Genomic DNA, 18,784 nt, shown 5'->3' on the forward strand with positions numbered 1-18,784 from the left:
GTGTGCTCTCTGCCATGCATCCCTGGCATCTCTTCATGTGTCCACATTTCTCTTATAAAAACACCAGTCCGACTAGATTAGGGCCCAGCCTAATGGTCTCATTTTAGCTTAATCACCTCTTTAGAGGATCAATCTCTAAATAGAATCACGTTCTGAGGTAGTGGGGGTTAGGGCTTCAACATATGAATGTGGGCAGGGGGCGGAGTTGGGAAAATACATTTTAGCCAATAACTTGCAATTATTTAAAGTTTAATTTTGTTAAACCTCTATGTTTCCCAAGGACATCTGACCACAGCACCCTTAACTCACATGTTTAATTACATATCAAAAAATAATGTTCCTCACTTTGAGTACATAGACTTTAACACTGACTTAGATTTATATACCAATATCAATATTATTTATAAAATATATAGATAATATAATGTAGAATTTATATGATACATAGCATATTAGATATGCTCAATATTTATACAGCAATATCAATAAGGATGTTCTTAATAATAAAATTTTATTACAAAGTGGTGGACAGAGCACTTTGATCCATGTGATTTCATGTGATTCCTACTTTGTATGAGGTACACAGGGCAGATATCATTATTCCTACTTAGCAAAACAGAAGATTGAATGAAGCCCAGGATGGTTAAGACTTACCAAATTCATAGAGGTAGTAAATGGTTCTCATGCTATTGATTTCTTTACTTGGTGAAATAGTTTTTAAATACTATATAATATCTACCCTCCCTTAATAATATACCATAGTTTCCACTTCAGATCAAGACATAGTGTGACAGGGACTGGACCCTATTAGTTAAGAGCACAGGCTGTGGAGCCAGATTTGGCTTCAGATCTGCCTTCACGCTTACCTGCCATGTCATCTTGAAAGAGGGATTTAACACCTCTGTCTCTCAGGCAGAATATCGACACCAGTACTTATGTCTAAGGGAGTTAGTGTCATAACTAAATGAGTTAATTCATGAAAAGTACTTCCAACAATATCTAGTACATACTAAATGCTCGATAAATCTTAACTATTGCTATAGAAATAAGAGTAGCTAGTTTTAATGGCAAAATAGCATCCTATCACATGAATATAATATAATCAATTCAACCATTTCCCTACTGAATCCAGTGTTTGCCATCTGTTTCCCTTCTGAAAAACAAACAAAATGAACAACACTTAGAGCTTAAAGGAATCCCCAGTGCCATGTTGGCACAAACTCCTGGAATGAAGAACTCCCCAATACCTCCTGGCTCTGCGCCGGCTTCAGCAGTGAGTGTGGTGGCCTGATGCTCCTTCTGAGGTCAGCAGACTTGGTGTGGAAGTCTCCTAAGAACAGGCCATCTCGTGGGACTTTGAGTATTTCCTGCCCGTGATCAGCAACATATTTTCTTGCAGTATTTTGGCAGGTTTGTCCTTGTTCCCAGCCAGAATCAGGAAGTTCAGAAGCACATGAAAACAAACAATATATTAAAACACTTCTCTCAAATTATTCAAAGTTCAAAAAACACAAAAAAGTATTCAGTGATATTAGGACTTGGTTGGTATTTTATCTTATTAATTATATGTGTTCTCATTGATGTGCCCATCCTTTTTTTCCCCAAACACAATACTTTTCTTGGCAGTGATTTCCACTAGGCTTTTTTTCTTAATGTATATTTAAATATAGGAAGTGATTAGACAGGGCATCACTGTATTTTGTAAAAATGTGTAAGTATTTTCATGACCTGGACTGTTTTATCCTCTGTGAAATTTTCTAATTATGTTTTATTATTAATATCATTCTTAGGGATTGCTACTGATCAGCATGGTGTTTTCCTAAAAATCCCTTCCCTTCATTTAATGACCATTGTTGGATTAATTGGAAGCCAACACTATCATCTAAATACACCATCTAAATATCAGCTCCTTAATAAAACCTTCCTAATTTCCAAGTTATACATGATCTCCAAAGGACTCTGCTTCTGTTTCTCACCACATTAACTCAACTATTTTGATGTATAAATTTATGTCTCCATCTCACAGACATTCCCTCTGGGTCCCAATCCCATATGTCTAACTGCCTACTTGACATTTTTGTTTTGAAATCTCAGTAACACTTAAACTCAGTGTGGCCAAAGTTGAGTGTACAAACTTTTCTCCAAAATCTGGTTCTTCTAGATTTTCCTTTTCTATGATTAGTATAGTCTATCATCCATTTTGACAAACAAGAAACGTAGAAATTATCTTTGATTCTTCTCTCTCCCTCAGCCCTCATATGCAATTAATTCCTCACCGCATATTAATTTTACCTACTAAATATTTCTAAAATGTATTCACCTCTGTGCCAGTACCATCACCCTTTCCAGACTACCATCTCCAATCCATTCTCCATACTACACCCAAAGTTGTTTTTTAATATCCAAATCTGATAACATCATCTTCCCCTTAAAATCATCCGATAGCTTCCTAATTCTCTCAGAATAAAGTCAAACTCCTCGGCCTGCCCTACAAAACCCTGGCACCTCTCTAACCTCATTCTACACCCTGCCCCACCACATCCACTTTGTTCTCTTTGCTATGGTGCACTAGGGCTTGTAGTGGTGTCTTATGTGTGCCATCCTCCCGGCATAGGACCTTTGGCCTTGGACTCCTGCTGCCGGGATTGCTGCAGTCAGGGTGATCCAACCAGCATACCTTTGAATGGGAGAGGGACACTATTGCTAATTACACCAGGCAAGGCAACAAGCATAAATCAAGACTTATCAGGGCAAATCAGTACATATGTTCACTTTAACTCCTGTTCATTCACCAGACCTAAGATCAAATGTCACCTCCTCAAGGAAGTTCAAAACAACCTCCCTAGAAAGGTCAAGTTCATCATAAATGTATTAATGCAATGTCCATCTCTTTTATTCCACTATCCAAAGTTGCAGCTTTACGTTTATGCATATAATTATTCTGTACTCTTCCCTCCGGTAGACTTTAAGCTCCATGAGGCCAAAACTCTTCCAAGGTTTCTCACCATTGTATGGCATACTAAAAATATCATGTATTATAAATATCATTTATATTAAATATCATTTATCAAATAAAAAACATGAAATAACTTCTATTTGAGATTTCTCTTTTTCTTGATTGTCACAATCAATGATACAACAAGAAAGAAATCTAAGAATTGTCCCTAACACCTTCCTCTTCCTCAGCTCCAGTATTCAATTCCTCCCCGTGTCTATTTTCTTTGTAGCCTCCTCTCTCTCCTCCCCCTACTCCTTTCCTACCTTCTCTCTCTTTGCCTTCTTCCTCCCTCCTTCTCTTCCCCTACCTCTCCTGCAATGATGAAACTATCTTTCCATGAGGCTAACACGCTCATCAGATACAAAGCACATCTATTCCTAATGGAATAGATTCCTAGTGGTTTCTGAAAAGAGCCTTGTTCATTTAAATCGCTCGCCTCTATCTACTGGAGACCTGATGTGAGAGTCTCAGTCTTGCCTTCAACCATAGTTCTAAAACGTGAAGGTTTAAATGTAAGGTTTAAAAATGTAAAATTATATTAAAATTTTAATTGAACATTAAATGAGTCTTTTAAAATTCCACTAAGTGAAACATTTTATTTTTAATTTTTTAAATATATTTTATTGGGGTGACATTGGTTAATAATAATATATAGGTTTCAGATATATAATACTAAGCAAAACATTTTAAAAATTGTTAGGAAGCCATATGAGATCCAGAAATCTCCAAGTTACTTATCTGTATAAAAACCATAAAGCCTCACAATGCTTTAGAGAGATGAAAACCCAAATATCTCAGTATCATTAAAACTTAGACTCCTGCCCTGGCCCGTTTGGCTCAGCGGTTAGAGTGTCAGCCTGCGGTCTGGAGAGACCCGGGTTCGGTTCCTACTCAGGGCACATACTTCGGTTGCAGTTTGTCCCCGGCCCTGGTTGGGTCGTGTGGTTGGCAACCACTCAATGTGGCCCTTTCACGTCGATGTTTCTCTCTCTCCCCCTCCCACTCTATCTGAACAAAATATCAAAAAATGTCCTCGGGTGGGGATAAAAAAAAAAACATAGACTCCTTCCGGTTTATACCATATTAGCTCATTTCTGTGATTCTCTTCTAGATCATTAATTGTTATCTGAGTGTCAAGACATCTTATGGATCTTATATTTCCTTCCCTCCACCTACTTTCCAACACTTTGTATGTTTTGCATGAGCATTGTTTAAATTAACTGAATGAATCTAGGGTCCCCTCTGAGCCTGCCCTAGAATTGGCCCCTTTGCTGACCCACTTACCCAAAAGTTCTGCTGCCCTGCAAGATACCTGGCTCTCTCGTGGTATCTAGACTCCCTGTAGTTAACCTGAACCATCAGGACTCATTCATTCCTGAGTCCTGGTCCACCACACTCCTGTTCACTGGGCTTATAATGCTGCTATGAAGAAGCCCCTGGGTATACATTCAGCTTTCCTTGGCACATAATTTTAGTACTCACTGTCATTAGCCCAGCCTTCCCAGCAGAGAGCAGAGAAACACAGCAGGGGATGACTGAGGAAATGATGAATAACATCAGGGGTGATCATTCCCCATCACTGCTGTGGAGAACGGAGACGGTGCCCAGTGTAGCAATGGTCTGAAGAGCAAGGCTCCCAAGGCCACCTGGCTCCTGAGCCCCGTTCACACTCACAAACTCTGTGTTCCTCAGTGTAATGGGGATGGTCCGTACACCTACCTCCGGCGGATTATTGTAAGGGCTAAACCAGACTACACATGCACAGTTCTTTAAACAATTCCTGACTTAGAAATCCTCCTAAATAATACCAACTGTCATGGGGGAAAGGAGTTGAAAAAGGGCAGGAATCTCAGAAGAACCGTAACAATATATGAATAATACCTACTGGCTTTTGAGCGCCTACAACGTGCCAGGCAGAGTGTGTGTGTGTGTGTGTGTGTGTGTGTGTGTGTGTGTGAGAGAGATGCATTTTTTAGAAAAACTTTGCTTTGGTAAAATTCTGGAGATGAAAAGCACTATCCCTGAAATAAGTGAATAATGTACAAGCTCACACTGTTTTTTTCATTACTTAAGGCAGACTCAGATCACATGTTCCCTAAAATGACTCCCCAGATTATTCCCCTTCTTCTCAGTCTTTGTAAGAAGACATGTTCTTTATGTTCTTTTAAGACTTTCACAGCTTTGTAGAATTCTCTTTAGGCATTCCTGCCTGTCTTCTTGGTGATTAAAATTTTTTTTCTGATTTTCCTCTGTAAAACCATCAAGTTGAAGACTGTCTAGTCTGAGTTAGAACCTTCCTTACCTGCTATCTAACATTCACTTTTATAGCATTCAAGTCCCAAAATGCACATTTGTCTCAAGGACTTAATAATTCTAACCTAAAGTTGCAACGTAGTAGGGTATTGTTGAGAGATTCTGACTTGATGAAATTTTCTTTTCCTCTGACTTTGATACAAAGATCAAGGTTTTTACGAAGAGAAGAAATAATTTTCTTTCACACACACGGAAAACTTTTATTTTGTCACTTTTGCCAAAAGTGTGGTTTCTGGACAACTAACTCCTGGTTTCTCTCTTTCCTCCATGCAAAACTCTCTCAGGGACAGCTCAGAAACACACAATTAGTGCAAGAGATCAACGGACAGGAAGCCTTCTGCGCCTCCAGGTCAGCACGTAGCCCTTAGTGACCAGACAGGCCCAGACTCACTCAAGGAAGTAAAGCGGATTTGAACCTCCAGACGAGAAATTTGGTTCTAATCAGCCATCTTGGACCTCAGGCGAGCTCATAGCTCTGCAGACAGCCACCTCTGCCTGTTATCTCAACTGGCTGCCTGCACTGTCCCATAAATCTGCAGTGATTAAATTCACAAACTTCCTCCTCTTTGTTAGACTAGATAAACATCTTAGGAGAAATCATTCACTCTGCTAATTGAGAGGAGTCATCTGAACTGCTCCGAGCGGCCGGCCGAGCAGTGCAGCAGGGTGCCTGTCCTCGTCTGAGGTCGGGGATCCGGCTCTCTCTGCCTTCATTTGCACGCTTGCCCCAGTGACGTGCATCCGTAACGCCTCAGATAGGTCCGAGGGATGCCTTTCGTGAGAGCTTCTGCTCTCCCACTCTGGTGGGGCTTGCGTGGTCACCCCCACCGTCTCATCTTCCTCGTGCACCCCTGCCTCGAACCTCCGCGCCCGGTTTTCTGCAGCCATTGCCATCCTCCTCCTCATCCGCCTCAGATGCAACAGGACCCAGAAGCTACTGCTCTGTCCCTTTCCCACCCCTTTTCCCCACCCTGTGGTGACCTTGACACCACGATGGGGCCCGAGTCTGGTTCTTGTCATGTGGCCCGTGTCTCAGCCACTGTAAGTTGTCATCGCCGTCAGTCTCCACGCTCGCTGCCAGTTACATAAGAGGCCACATAGCGTCTGCTCCCTCGCACAAGCTCGGATTAAACAGAGACTGCCTGCGAGGCCAAGTGGGCAAGAGGTCCATCCCGGAACCACGTCCCCGGGGAGGGGGAGTGCTGTCTCCAGGTCTCGGCTCCTGGAGCCAAGGAGCTCAGCGCTCGCCTGTGTTTGCAGCCTTAAATACATACTCAAGGACGACATGTTATGTTTTCGGCCTGAAGGGGCAAAGGAGAAGCAGCCCTTTCAAAATAAGAATTCCCCTGCTGTTTGTTTCATTTTGGAACACAATAAGAGCAGACTGAGGACACGGCTGAGCTGTCAACGCTTCCTACCCTGCTTCCACAGCACCTTTTATTTGCCAGAAAGAAAGTTGCTTAAGTTAAACAAGGGCATAATGAATAGTCAAAATAATTGTTTAGCTTGGATATAAGGCCGTAGGTAAATAGGTGATTGCCTGAGACCAGGGCCAGTAAAAGCAGTTCAGCAGGACGCCACTTGTTCCACGCTTCGGACATCAGCCAGTGGCCTCTGCTCCTCCGGGGACTGTTGTTGCTGAACTCTTTCTCTCTTCCCACAAGCATATTGAAGCAATTTAGTGTAGAAGGGTTTTATGAGAGCAAGGAGAAGGAGCAAGATCTTTCTATAGTATAAATATATACTTAAAACATTAATTCTACCAGATTAGAGCTTCAATTAAATAGAATGCTTGAGATATGGAATGTTTGGTTGTTGGAAAAGTTCTAAAATGCCCTGTTAGCTCACTTAAAATTGTCCTGCCTTCCTGCTTCACTAGTTTTTAACATGATTTAATCCTTTTCTAAAACAACTATTTACTACATCTAAAGGCTATTATTAGGTTTATGAGTAATTCGCTTCAAGACTGGGATTGTAGTTATAGACAGTATTAGCAATGAAAGGGAACTTTTGGGTATGGGTTTTACAGTTGTTGTTGCTGCTGTTTCCTTGTTTTGTTTTGTTTGTGTGTTTAGGTATCTTTCCTATCTACTTGTTTTGTTATTATTTGTCTCTTTTTTAAAAAAGTGGGGTTGCATCGTGAAAATTCTTCTTAATTAAAAGCTTGAGTAAACTAGTTGCCAGGTAATTTCAGGTTTGCTGAATAATATTTTTAATAATTGCTTCCCATTTCTTATTTGAAAATAACAGATGCCTTGTTGATCCAGAGCAGGATCTAGTTGTCTGATTCTGTAGCCCATTTCCCTAGACTGCTGTTCAAATAAACAACATGCATCTGATTGACTCATAATCACCAAAGTGGTAGATTCCCCTGGTACTCAGTTTCCAGGAATCATGATGAATATGTATTTGGTTTATTGGCAAGTAGCAATCAAAGGATACACTTGGACAATAAAAAGATAATGCTTAACTGGCTATATAATTTTGTATCCTGATAATATGAAAGAATGGGTAAGAACATAGAATTTGGAGCCAATTCGGAGTTTGAGCTCAAACTCCACACTTACCTGCTCTGTGATCTCAGACAATTATCGAGTTTTCACTCGCCTGTAAAGTCGTCCAGTAGGAATACCTACTTCCCTGGGCTGTTGGGTAGATGACATGAGAAAATGCTGAGCACAGTATAAGTATTCAGTAAATGTTAACTGTTATCATATTATTTTTATGCACATTATAATTTCCTCACAACAACCGCTTGGAATAGGCAAAACTGTTATAATTATACTAATTTAAATATTAGAAAACTGGACTCAAAATGGTTATTAATTTGCCCAAGGTCACCCAAGATGGTGACATACTGATCCTCTCAGTGACAGGAGTTCCTTGATTCCTAGCATAGCACTCTTTTTTTTTATCCATAATGCCATGTGGTGCTGTCTCCTCTCAGTTTCTCTAAATCTAAAGTGTTACATGATGATGGGCCTTCTCTGCCTTGTACTCTCAAATGGACAAATGGAATAAATTCTGGCAGAAGCTTTAAAACCCACATTGATATTATACAGAAGTTTTCTGGGTACATAGTGCTCTCAGGACTACAAAGCCAGGAGGACTCCTTGGTAGTACAGAGAAAAATATACTAGTGGAGAAATGATTTCCAGTGGGTGAGACCAAAAGCCCTAGGAGAAGCCCTAAAGGATGACGCAACAGGTCAGCGAGTTCCCAACCCCAGCAGGCTTTGTAAACCAAACTAACATGGTCTCATCTACGCATTGTTTTTCAAGTATATGTGTAGCTTACTGTCATTCATAAAATATAAATCATTTACAGTCAGTGCTGAATTTATTATATCATTTGAACATGCTATACTATCTCATTGGCTATTAAAAGTACAGCTTCTAGCATGTGCAGTTTGTGATTTTTGTCTTCATTTTTAAAACCAGCTGTGCACACTCTATAAGGTTAGCAACCAATGGTACTGAGGAGAGGGAGCTCTGCCTGTGAAGTTTAACAACCCAGATTTAAGGACTAGCTCTACTAATCGCAAGTTTAAAGCACCATAAACCCAGGCAGTCAATGAAAGTCAACAGACACCTATGGAGTGCCTTTAAGGGGCCTGAGCCTTGAGCTGGGGATAGCAGAGTGAATAGCAGCCCTTCCCTTTCTTCTCTGGGCCTCTATTTCTCACCTGTAAATAAGGAGAATAATAGTGACTCTCCTCACAAGGCTACTGTGAGGGTCTAATGTAATAAACAAGAAAATAGACTGTGAGGTTTGTGGATGTGCTTTGTAGACTCTTTAGACATGTATAAATAGAGGGTACTCAAGATAACTGCTGAGGAGAGGTAACCCCTCAACTCTTCCCACTGGTTTTCCTCCACCTATTAACCATGCACCCCACAAACTTATCAAATGCTAACAGCATTCCCTCTTGGATGTCAGACTATATTCATATTTTAAATATACTTTCCATCTCTTCCCTCCTCCTCCCACTTCACTATACTCCATAAACTGTCACATTCTTTAATATCAATATGTCACTACAATATCAGAGTATACAAAGCACTAAATAAGGCACCAATATAAAATTCAAAGTTGAGAACAGCCCAAGGGCTCAGACCTTGCAGTTTATAAGCCCGAGTACACACGAGGAATATTTTAAACACTGTCGGTTGTATGGGTTATGGCCGAGGAGGAGCTCGCCCAGGCCCTGGTTAACCCCAGGAGTTAGGAAGGAGACTTCTCCTCCTCTCCATTTGCAGGCTGAGGCCACAGGGTCACTCATGTCTGGGCAAGAGTGGCGTATGGGCGTGCACCCTTTACTCGAGGAAGAACCCTTTCCTGGTTCAGATGTTCCGGAAATATACTAGGTCTCATGTATGTTTACCTCTCTTCTTCTTTCAGGTTGTATACACTAACTGGAAATTCGGTCTTTTTATTTATTTTGTCAGCATGTAGAAATACAGAACATGTAATATGCATGATCCCTGCTTTGCAGGAGTGTAGAAGGAAGTAAATCCAGCATTCATTGCCAGGCAGCAAGTGTTATTTTATATTCTCCAACCACCTTGAACTATTCAGACACCTTGAACTGAGGCAGCTGCGGCTCAGAGCCTGCTTTATCCAAGGTCTACATCATTCTAAAGGCCAGGCTCCCTCCACTCCACTGCATTACCTCCCTTGATCTGGAAGGCAGGACACACCAAAAAGGAAAGTGAACACAGACGTTGAAAGAAACCTACAAATAGCCCTTGCTGGTGTGGCTCAATTGGTTGGGCATCGTCCCATGCACTGAAAGGTGGTAGGTTAGATTCCAGGTCAGGGCACATGCCAGGGTTGTGGGCTCGATCCCAGGTAGGGGGCCTGTAGGAGGCAGCCCATCGATGCTCCACTCTCACACAGATGTTTCTCTCTCTCTCTCTCTCTCTCTCTCTCTCTCTCTCTCTTTCTCTCTCTCCTTCTTCCTTCCTCTCTAAAAACCAATAAATAAATATATATATATATATTTTTTTTTTTAAAAAAAAAGGAAACATTCAAATACATAGTAGAAACTCTATAGAGTATCATGTCCAAGAGAGGCTACATGTCTGAAGTACCTGGAGCTAGGCTGGCCTTCCTCTGACTGATTCTGAAGCAGATCAGTGCTACAGCCTGGGGAACAAGGAAAATGGACACCAGTCAGAAAACCATTTTGCTAGGTCCAACCGGAATGACCCTGTGGGTGATTAAACTTCCAATAAGAATGAAAGCTCTAATCCCAGCACACCGTTTGTCCTTCCAGATTAAGATGTGTCATCTTTGTGGCCCTTGGAAGCATACACAGGCTATGGAAACTTTGTAAATGACTGACATTTTCACAGACCCACCGTCCGTCCAGGCAGATAAGAAACAAACCGCTGCTTCATGTCTTAGAGATCTGCCAAGTTCATTAGACTCAGCATTTATTAAATATCCCTTCCTACATATCACTCTCTTAAGAAAGGTGAATGGAAATCATTTTTCTCCTGATATTTGGTGTTGGTTCCAGGGACATAAGTGGGTAAGAGGATTTACAAAGGAAACATGAATACACTTGGCAACATTTTCAAACGTTGTTTGGATCTTCTGTTTTCTAGGAGATGTACGACTGAGGGGTCAGACAGGGGTTCCTGCTGAACGCCGCGGCTCCTACCCATTCATTGACTTCCGCCTGCTTAGCAGTGAGTAATCAAGTGTACCTGGAAAGGAACAAATGTTTTCTGTTTTAAAAAATCTCACTTCCCTCTGAACTTCAAAACCCTCCGAGGTCTGCCTTCCTTCCTCCATCTCTCCCCTCCCAAATGGAGCTCAACCCTTTGTCTTAGATTTCCTCACCAGTGAAGTAATTCTGGCTCTGCTCTCTCAGAGTCGGGGAGAGGGGGTCAAATGAGATCGTGTCAGTTTTAAAAATGTACATCTTACATCGAAGCCCTACACACGTAAACTCTTGTTTTCATTATCCTGCACATTCTCTCCACCTTCAGCCGTTAGACTAGATTAAATTCTATTTTATTTTTTTAAATATGTTTTTATTGATTTTTTTAGAGAGAGAAACGTGACCGGCTGCCAAGCATGTGCCCTGACTGGGAATCGAACCAGGACCCTCAGTCCATGGCACAATGCTCAACCCACTGAGCCGCACCGGCCAGGTCCTGTTTCATTTTTTTAAACCCCACAGGGAAACCTATTCTAGAGCTGCCCTTAGTAACCTACCCATTATTGAATTCTCCCCTCTTTGTCTAATCTAAATCCCTGAGGTTTGTACTTGCATTCCTGGTAAAAACCCTTCACCATGGTGAGGTCCTTTCAGTCAGCACTTGCTGCTTCCTCCGTTTGGACTACCTCGAAAGTTTATTTATTTCTGCCTTTCCCTTTCATATATCACTCCTGCTTGGAGTTTTGCTGAACCTCTGGTTCATAATTCTCTTCATCTCAAATTCCTTTGGAAATACAAGCCAGTGACCAGTTTACGCCTCCAGATTTCTTACCTCCTAACTACCATAATCCTCCTTCACTGTGGACTTGGGGGTGGGGTAGAAAGGGGATAAATCTTACAATTGGCTCCAAGGTTTTCAGTGTGTGGAGCTCATATTACTTCCAATCTTTACATTTCAAAGTGCTGGGTTGCACCCACAGAGTATTACTTCCCTTTGGCATAAACAAGTTCAGCTAAAGAGGTAATTTGATTTACCTAGACCCCTGGAAATTACTAGGAGAAATTAGAACTGGCTATTTCTGATCTTTAGATCCTCAGAAGACCAACAGGAGATGGACATGTTTGTATTTCTGGCTTGTTAACCTCTCGTATCAATGTGCAGTATCTGTTTTCTCAGTGTTTCAGGGATATAGAGACTTGGAATAACTCTTTCCATACTAGAGACAACCTCCCCACCCAAACCCACCCCACATTTTAGAACTGAGTCACTGACCAATGCCATTTTCATTACAGCCTGTGGGGAGCGCTGACAGTCCCTTTTACCTGAATGGGCTGTTCCAGCTACTCATGGAAGCTACTCATTTGACAGTCTCTAGACCGCATGAATTTGCAGGGCATATAGTTCTACCAAGCAGGGTAGGAATGAGCAAAGGATCCAGTTCACTGTTTCATATTGAGACCAGAACTCTCAATGGCATTACATATTGAGTGTCAGAGAGAGAAAATAACCAGAAAACCTTTTTTCAATAGTAGATGAGATATTATTACATCATGTTTTGTAATATAAGGTATAAATAAATTAGGAAAATCGGCGATACTTATTTTTTAATGCCAGGTTCCAAATGATAAAAAGTAAATTTATTTATTTATGTATTTCAGTGTTAATAAGCAACTGCTAATGGTCATTTTTGGCAATGGGATTATGGAGTATTTCACTTCCACATGAGAGTGTTCTGTAGCCTTGGATTTTTTTTTTTTTTACAATTAGCTTGTTTTACTTTTATAAGCTGATAAAAAAGAAAAGCTGGAAAAATGTAAACAGAAACTCAATGTAGGTAATATTTCACTGTTACTCACCGTATGACACATCGTGTGTAGCAGGTGCCGCGCAGTCACCTCTGTGCAGTAGATCCTTCGGGGAGTGCCTAGGTAGGGTCTGGACTCTGTCCCGGCCTCCTTCTCCTGGCCCAGTATGCTCTCGGCCCCTCCAACCCACTGCCACTCATGCCCTCTACCTCGCAAGTGGCCCTCGTCTGCCCATCCTGGAAGTCCCTTTCTCCTCTGCTCACGCCCCACTCTGAGTAACTCTTTCACTCCTGTCTCCTTACCAGCAACACATGCAAAGGAATATTAATTAGCCTTTATTGTATTTTGCTTTATTAAGGGTCTCAATTTTTTCTTCCTCACTATATAAAACACATCCTGCTCTGGCCAGTTTGCTGAGTGGTTAGAGCACCAGGCTGCGGACCAATGAGTCATGGGTTCGATTCCAGTCAAGGGCATGGACCTCGGTTGCAGTTCATCCCCAGCCCTTGTGGGGGTCATGCGGGAGGCAACCAGTTAATGTGTCCCTCTCACATAGATATTTCTCTCTCTCTCTTTCTCCCTCTCTCTCTCTTTCTCCCTTCCACTCTATCCAAAGATAAATGGAGAAATATCCTTGGTGAGAATTTAAAAATAAATAAATAAATAAATAAACAAACACATCCCTAAATAGACTTCAGGATCCTAAAGGACCTTCTCTTTATAGTTACTGAGCTCCCAATATCTATTGTTCACTTATTAATTAGATTAAAGGGTCCCCTCCAAAAGATTATATTAAATAATTATATCAGTCACCCCTGATGTTTATCTGAACAGCTCAGATAGGACCAAAGCCCTCTGAGATGTTTCCTTTCTATGGTATTATCCATTTCATCGTCTAACACTGCAAATACCTCGTTAGTGAGACTGGAACCAGTAACATTACTGTGGTCACTCGCCACCATTTCCTAACTGCAATTAAACAGCTTGTCACCAGGTAGCAGAAGGTGTGTGGCTGTCTGTGTCACATACAGTCACACCGCGAGCTACAATGTACGTCGTAGCTCCTGCCACTTACTGTGCGCTCTTTCCCTCTCCTTCACGCTCTGGCTGCGGTCCGCCTCGTCATACTGTGCTTTCTGCCTGAAGCGAAACATTTTAAACACAACTTTATAAAAATTTAAAAATCAGTGCTACAGAACATTTTCTCCTAAGACTTTTCTTTTACTAACAAAACATGATTCTAATTCTACATGGTAAGTACCTAACTAATTTAAAGTGAGTTTTTAAACATCATGTACCCTAATTTTGAGTCATTTTTTTCTGCTGTAGGCAGAGATCCAAGACTTCATTTTCCTCAGGTGCTTTCAGTTTTGCTAGCATTTGTTGGGCTTATTTTTTTAGCCATTTGTAAGGAAAACTAGATCACCGCAGCCTCTATCCCCAATGTCTGCATCCCTGAAGCCTTCCTTCTAAAATGCTTAGTGAAAGCCATGTGGCCACCACCCCGTCAGAAGTGCTCCTGGGTTTTACCCTCATCCTCCACCTCCACATGGGCCTTGGATGGTTGGGACACCCACAAGAAAACTCTATGTTCGATAGTAAGGCCCAACGCACATTTCTATTCGGCCCTATAGCCGTGGCCCCGGCTTGTCACAACAGATCAGGAGACGTCAGAATTAATATAAATATTATGTTAATATTAATCTGATTATTATTCATCTAAATATTAAACAACTAGATCAGGGTGCAAACGGCAGCTGGTACACTGAATCTGCAACCCATACTGCCTGTTCTGTAAACAAGATTTCTCACTGCAGCACTGTTTACAATAGCCAAGATCTGGAAGCAGCCCAGTGCCCATCAGTAGATGAGTGGATAAAAAAAACCTGTGGTACATTTACACAAAGGAATACTACTTAGCCATAAAAAAGAAGGAAATCTTACCTTTTACAACAGCATGAATGGACCTGGAGAGTATTATACTAAGTGAAATAAACCAGTCAGAGAAAGACAAAAACCATATTATCTCACTTAGATGTGGAATCTGATGAACAAAATAAACTAACAAAATAGAAAGACTCATAGATACAGAGGACAGACTGACAGCTGTCAGAGAGGAGGGGGTTGGAGCCTGGGTGACAAAGGCGAAGGGATTAAGCAAAAAAAAAAGAAAACAGACACAGACACAGACAACAGTATGATGATTGCCAGAGGGAGGGGTGGGGGAGGTAGAAGAGGGTAAAGGGGTGACAAATGTGATGAATGGATACTTGGCTTTGGATGGTGAACACACAATACAGTATACAGAGGATGTATTATAGAGTCTTACACTTGATATCTGTATAATTTTATTAACCAATGTCACCCCAATAAATTCAATAAAAATTTTTAAGAAAATAACCTAGGAAGAAAAGGTTCTGTTGGAACAGAGCCATGCCCTATCATTTACATGTTATGTACAGCTTTTTTATCCTACAATGGCAGAGTAGTTACAACATAGACCATACGGCCCACAAAACCAGAAATACTTACTATATGGCCCCATACAGAAAAAGTCACCAACCCCGCCCTGGCTGGCAAGGCTCAGATGGTTGAGCATTGTCCCGTGCACCAACAGGTTGCTGGTTTGATTCCCAGTCAGGGCAAATGCCCAGGTTGTGGACCTTATCCCTGGTAGGGGACGTGCACAGTGTTATGTTCTCACATGGATGTTTCTTTTACTGTCACTCTCCCTCTCCCTTCTTCTCTCTCTAAAAATTAATAAACTATTCTTTTTTTTAAAAAAAGCTACCAATCCCTAACTTAGATTTTTAAACAGAATCAAAAGGGTTTTATGACATCTCCATAGATACATTTAGTCCAGTCTATTTTTCTTTGTTAATACCACTTTTTTTTTTTTTTTTCATTTCAAAGCTATTACTTTACTTTTAAGAATGGACTAAATTAAACTAGATAGAAGTATAAACAGAAAGGGCACCTCTCTTACGGATCCAGATTTTATATTCCACAATTATAATTTCTAATTTCACAAAGTATTTTCTGGAAGAGGTGTCTTTTTCCCTGCATTTTTAAGGGCACAGTACTACCATGCCCATGTACTTATTGTCTACATAATAGGTGACAATATATACCTGGTTTGCCTGGCATAGTCCTGGTTGTGCCTGTTGTCCAGGCATACTTAATAATGCCGCCTTTCACGCCCAGAATATCCAGTTTGAACAATAAATTACCAATGGAGTTCTTCAAGACAATACCTCTTGACTGTCACCTGTAGTCTAGAAATGAAGATGAGAAAATCCTCCTAATAAGAAATTGATCTGGATTCATCCATGTATCTATTGATATACAGAAGATAAAGTTTCCTGTTTTCAGCCAGTTGCATTTCCTGTTACTATTACAAACAATTTAGAAAAGGGGCATCTCTGTGGACTTTTAGAGCCATCTCTGGATAAGGAGCAGGAAGCTGCCTTCAGCACCACTGTGGGACACAGGAATCCTAGACTTTGAAGAGGAGTTATTGCCACACCTAAGCATGGAGGGGCAGAACAAAGAGAAAGGGGTGACAGTTATTTTTATTGCACATGACAGAACGAGGAGGACAGGAGGAACGGAAATAGAATGGCTGTCTTACACCAATGCCGACTTCCTGCAGATTTATTTCATTCACTAACTCTGTTGGGGGGAGGCTGACAAGAGAGGAGAATATGTAGAGAAGAGTGTTCAGAGAGACGTGTGGCCCAGAGGTGAATGTGGCAAAAGCAATTACTGTTCTCTGCAGAACAGGGGGCTACAGCGGCCCTTCTCCATCTTTGTCTCCTGGTTTAATATAATCAGTAGCCTGAGTAGGTAATGACTAGGTGGAGATGTTCCCGTGGCAACCATTTCAGACCAACAGTGCGATTTCCACACCCGCAGCAAAGGAAGGGACAGGCAGAGCCGACATTCCCGGGCCTGGAGCCTGAGGGAAGAAGCCGCTTCCGCTGGAGGTTTCAGGGCAGCAGGATCAGCTGGCGCGGAGAGCCGGGGCTGCTAGTCCTGTGGGTAATTTGCTAATATTGATCTTCACGGTTCTCTTCTCCAGATCTGCTGGCCTAGGCAGGGCCCTGTTAGCTACACGAGCAGCATGAGGTAATTTTAGTATAGCTGCAAAAATATTTTCCTTTGCTTATTATTTCTGAAATAGAACTAATATTTACAAACACACACACACACACACACACACACACACACACACATATATATTTGAGTCTCTGAGTCACTTCTCCTTCATAAAAGATATAAGTGACCCAGAGACTCAAATGTTCTTTTAAAAGCTGCCATCTAAAACATATTACACCATGTGGAAACATAAAATACATTCGCAGAAGGACTATCAATCAAAAACCACCCAGTATATCACCATCTGGTGTGAAGTGATAGCCCAGCTTAAAGACGGACAGGCAATTTGCTTACAAGCTTCGTTTTCTAGGAGAGAATTCCACACGGATGACAGCCTGTCGGTAATCTTAGAGATAACTTTTCACATTACCTGTAAGATCCACACAAAATGCAAAGACCCTAAACTAAAATGTTACAGGATGAGATGTTGTTTACAGATACAAACATGCAACTAGTAGAAAAGTAAGTCCTGGAGACCTAACGCACAGCATAGAGATTATAGTCAACAAAACCATAGTATACACTTCAAAGCGGCTCAGAAATCTTCGTTGTTCTCACCACAAAAATGAAATGATAATTATGTGACCTGAGAGGTGTTAGCTAATGCTACAGTGGTCATCATATTGCAATATATAAATGTATTGAATCAACACATCCTATGCCTTATGCAGTGTTGTATGTCAACTGTATCTCAATAATAAAGTAAAAAGAAAAAGAAAAAAACAAAATGAAATCATCCTTTAAAAAAATATTACAGGGTGGTTTGAAAGAAGTTGCACTGAGGGGATGATATCCCACCTCCCTCAAAGCCCTGACCCACCTCCCAGCCCTGTGCTCCTCAAGCAGACAAAGGAGGTGCCAGTTAGCACTGAGACTTCCCATGAATGCCAAGGTAACACCCTACAATTTCAAGGTTCAATATTTGCCTTCCTCTAGAAGAAAGGCCAGGCATTGGTTGTGGTTGTGGTGCCTTCTGACTCACCTGGACCGTGTTGCATGACGTGCATTCAGTGTGTCTGGCTACAAGCTCCCCAGCACTTCAGATGCGGAAGTGCCAGGCCAGCAGGATGGTTAGCCACCAAAATGCCACTGCCGTGCAGAAGGCAGAGTTGACGATGTCCTCACTGTTTCACTTATTCCTTGTCACTGCTCGTCAGTGACCATCGGTGGAGCACTGCATGGGGTAGGCAACGTTCCAGGAGATAAACAGATGAATGAGACATAGCCACTGCCTTTGAGGAATTTACAGACATAAGCAACTATATTTTAATGGATATGATACATCTAATAATACATGCATTTTTTTATGGAATTGTTTTATTTACTTATTTATTTATTTTTCTTTATTGATTTTAGAGAGAGAGGAAGGGATGGAGAGATAGAAACATCGATGAGAGAGAACATCGATTGGCTGCCTCCTGCATGCCCCCCACTGAGGATTTGGCCCATAACCTGGGCATGTGCCCTGATCAGGAATCAAACCAGTGACCTCTTGGTGCATGGGTCGATGCTCAACCACTGAGCAACACTGGCCGGGCAATACATACATATTTAACAAGAGTATACATAATATGAGAGGCACATGTATATATGTATACAGGATGCAGAGGAGAGATTCATTAACTTTGGGAGTGTTGAGAAAGGGTATAATTAATTTTTCTTCGAAAATTGGGGAACAATTTCTAGAGGCATTAAAACACAAGCAGTTTCTGGAGCAACAATGAAATGAAGGACAACTGCATGCTAAAGCCAATTTTAGGGCTTCAAGACCTAAGAACCAGGAGAGAGTTATCAATTGTTTTCAACTGGATAAAGATTCTACTGGAAGATGAGGTTTT

At 41.3% G+C, this 18,784-nt stretch overlaps 1 protein-coding gene and 1 long non-coding RNA gene across 2 annotated transcripts in view; one reads left to right on the forward strand and one right to left on the reverse strand.

The window, feature by feature from the left end:
* Positions 1-18,784, forward strand: part of PDE7B (phosphodiesterase 7B) — a 465,832-nt gene that overhangs the window by 380,348 nt on the left and 66,700 nt on the right. Inside the window, exon 4 of the mRNA XM_036247767.1 lies at positions 10,924-11,007. Coding sequence (XP_036103660.1) covers positions 10,924-11,007 — 84 coding nt within the window. The remainder of the gene's footprint in view (positions 1-10,923; positions 11,008-18,784) is intronic.
* Positions 13,864-18,047, reverse strand: LOC118621793. The gene is made up of 3 exons (XR_004957788.1): positions 17,929-18,047; positions 15,920-16,063; positions 13,864-13,928 (listed from the first exon to the last, which is right to left on the reverse strand). It is a non-coding gene; the product is annotated as an uncharacterized LOC118621793 (long non-coding RNA).

This window comes from Molossus molossus, unplaced genomic scaffold (assembly GCF_014108415.1).
Source record: "Molossus molossus isolate mMolMol1 unplaced genomic scaffold, mMolMol1.p scaffold_m16_p_8, whole genome shotgun sequence".
NCBI lineage: Eukaryota > Metazoa > Chordata > Mammalia > Chiroptera > Molossidae > Molossus > Molossus molossus.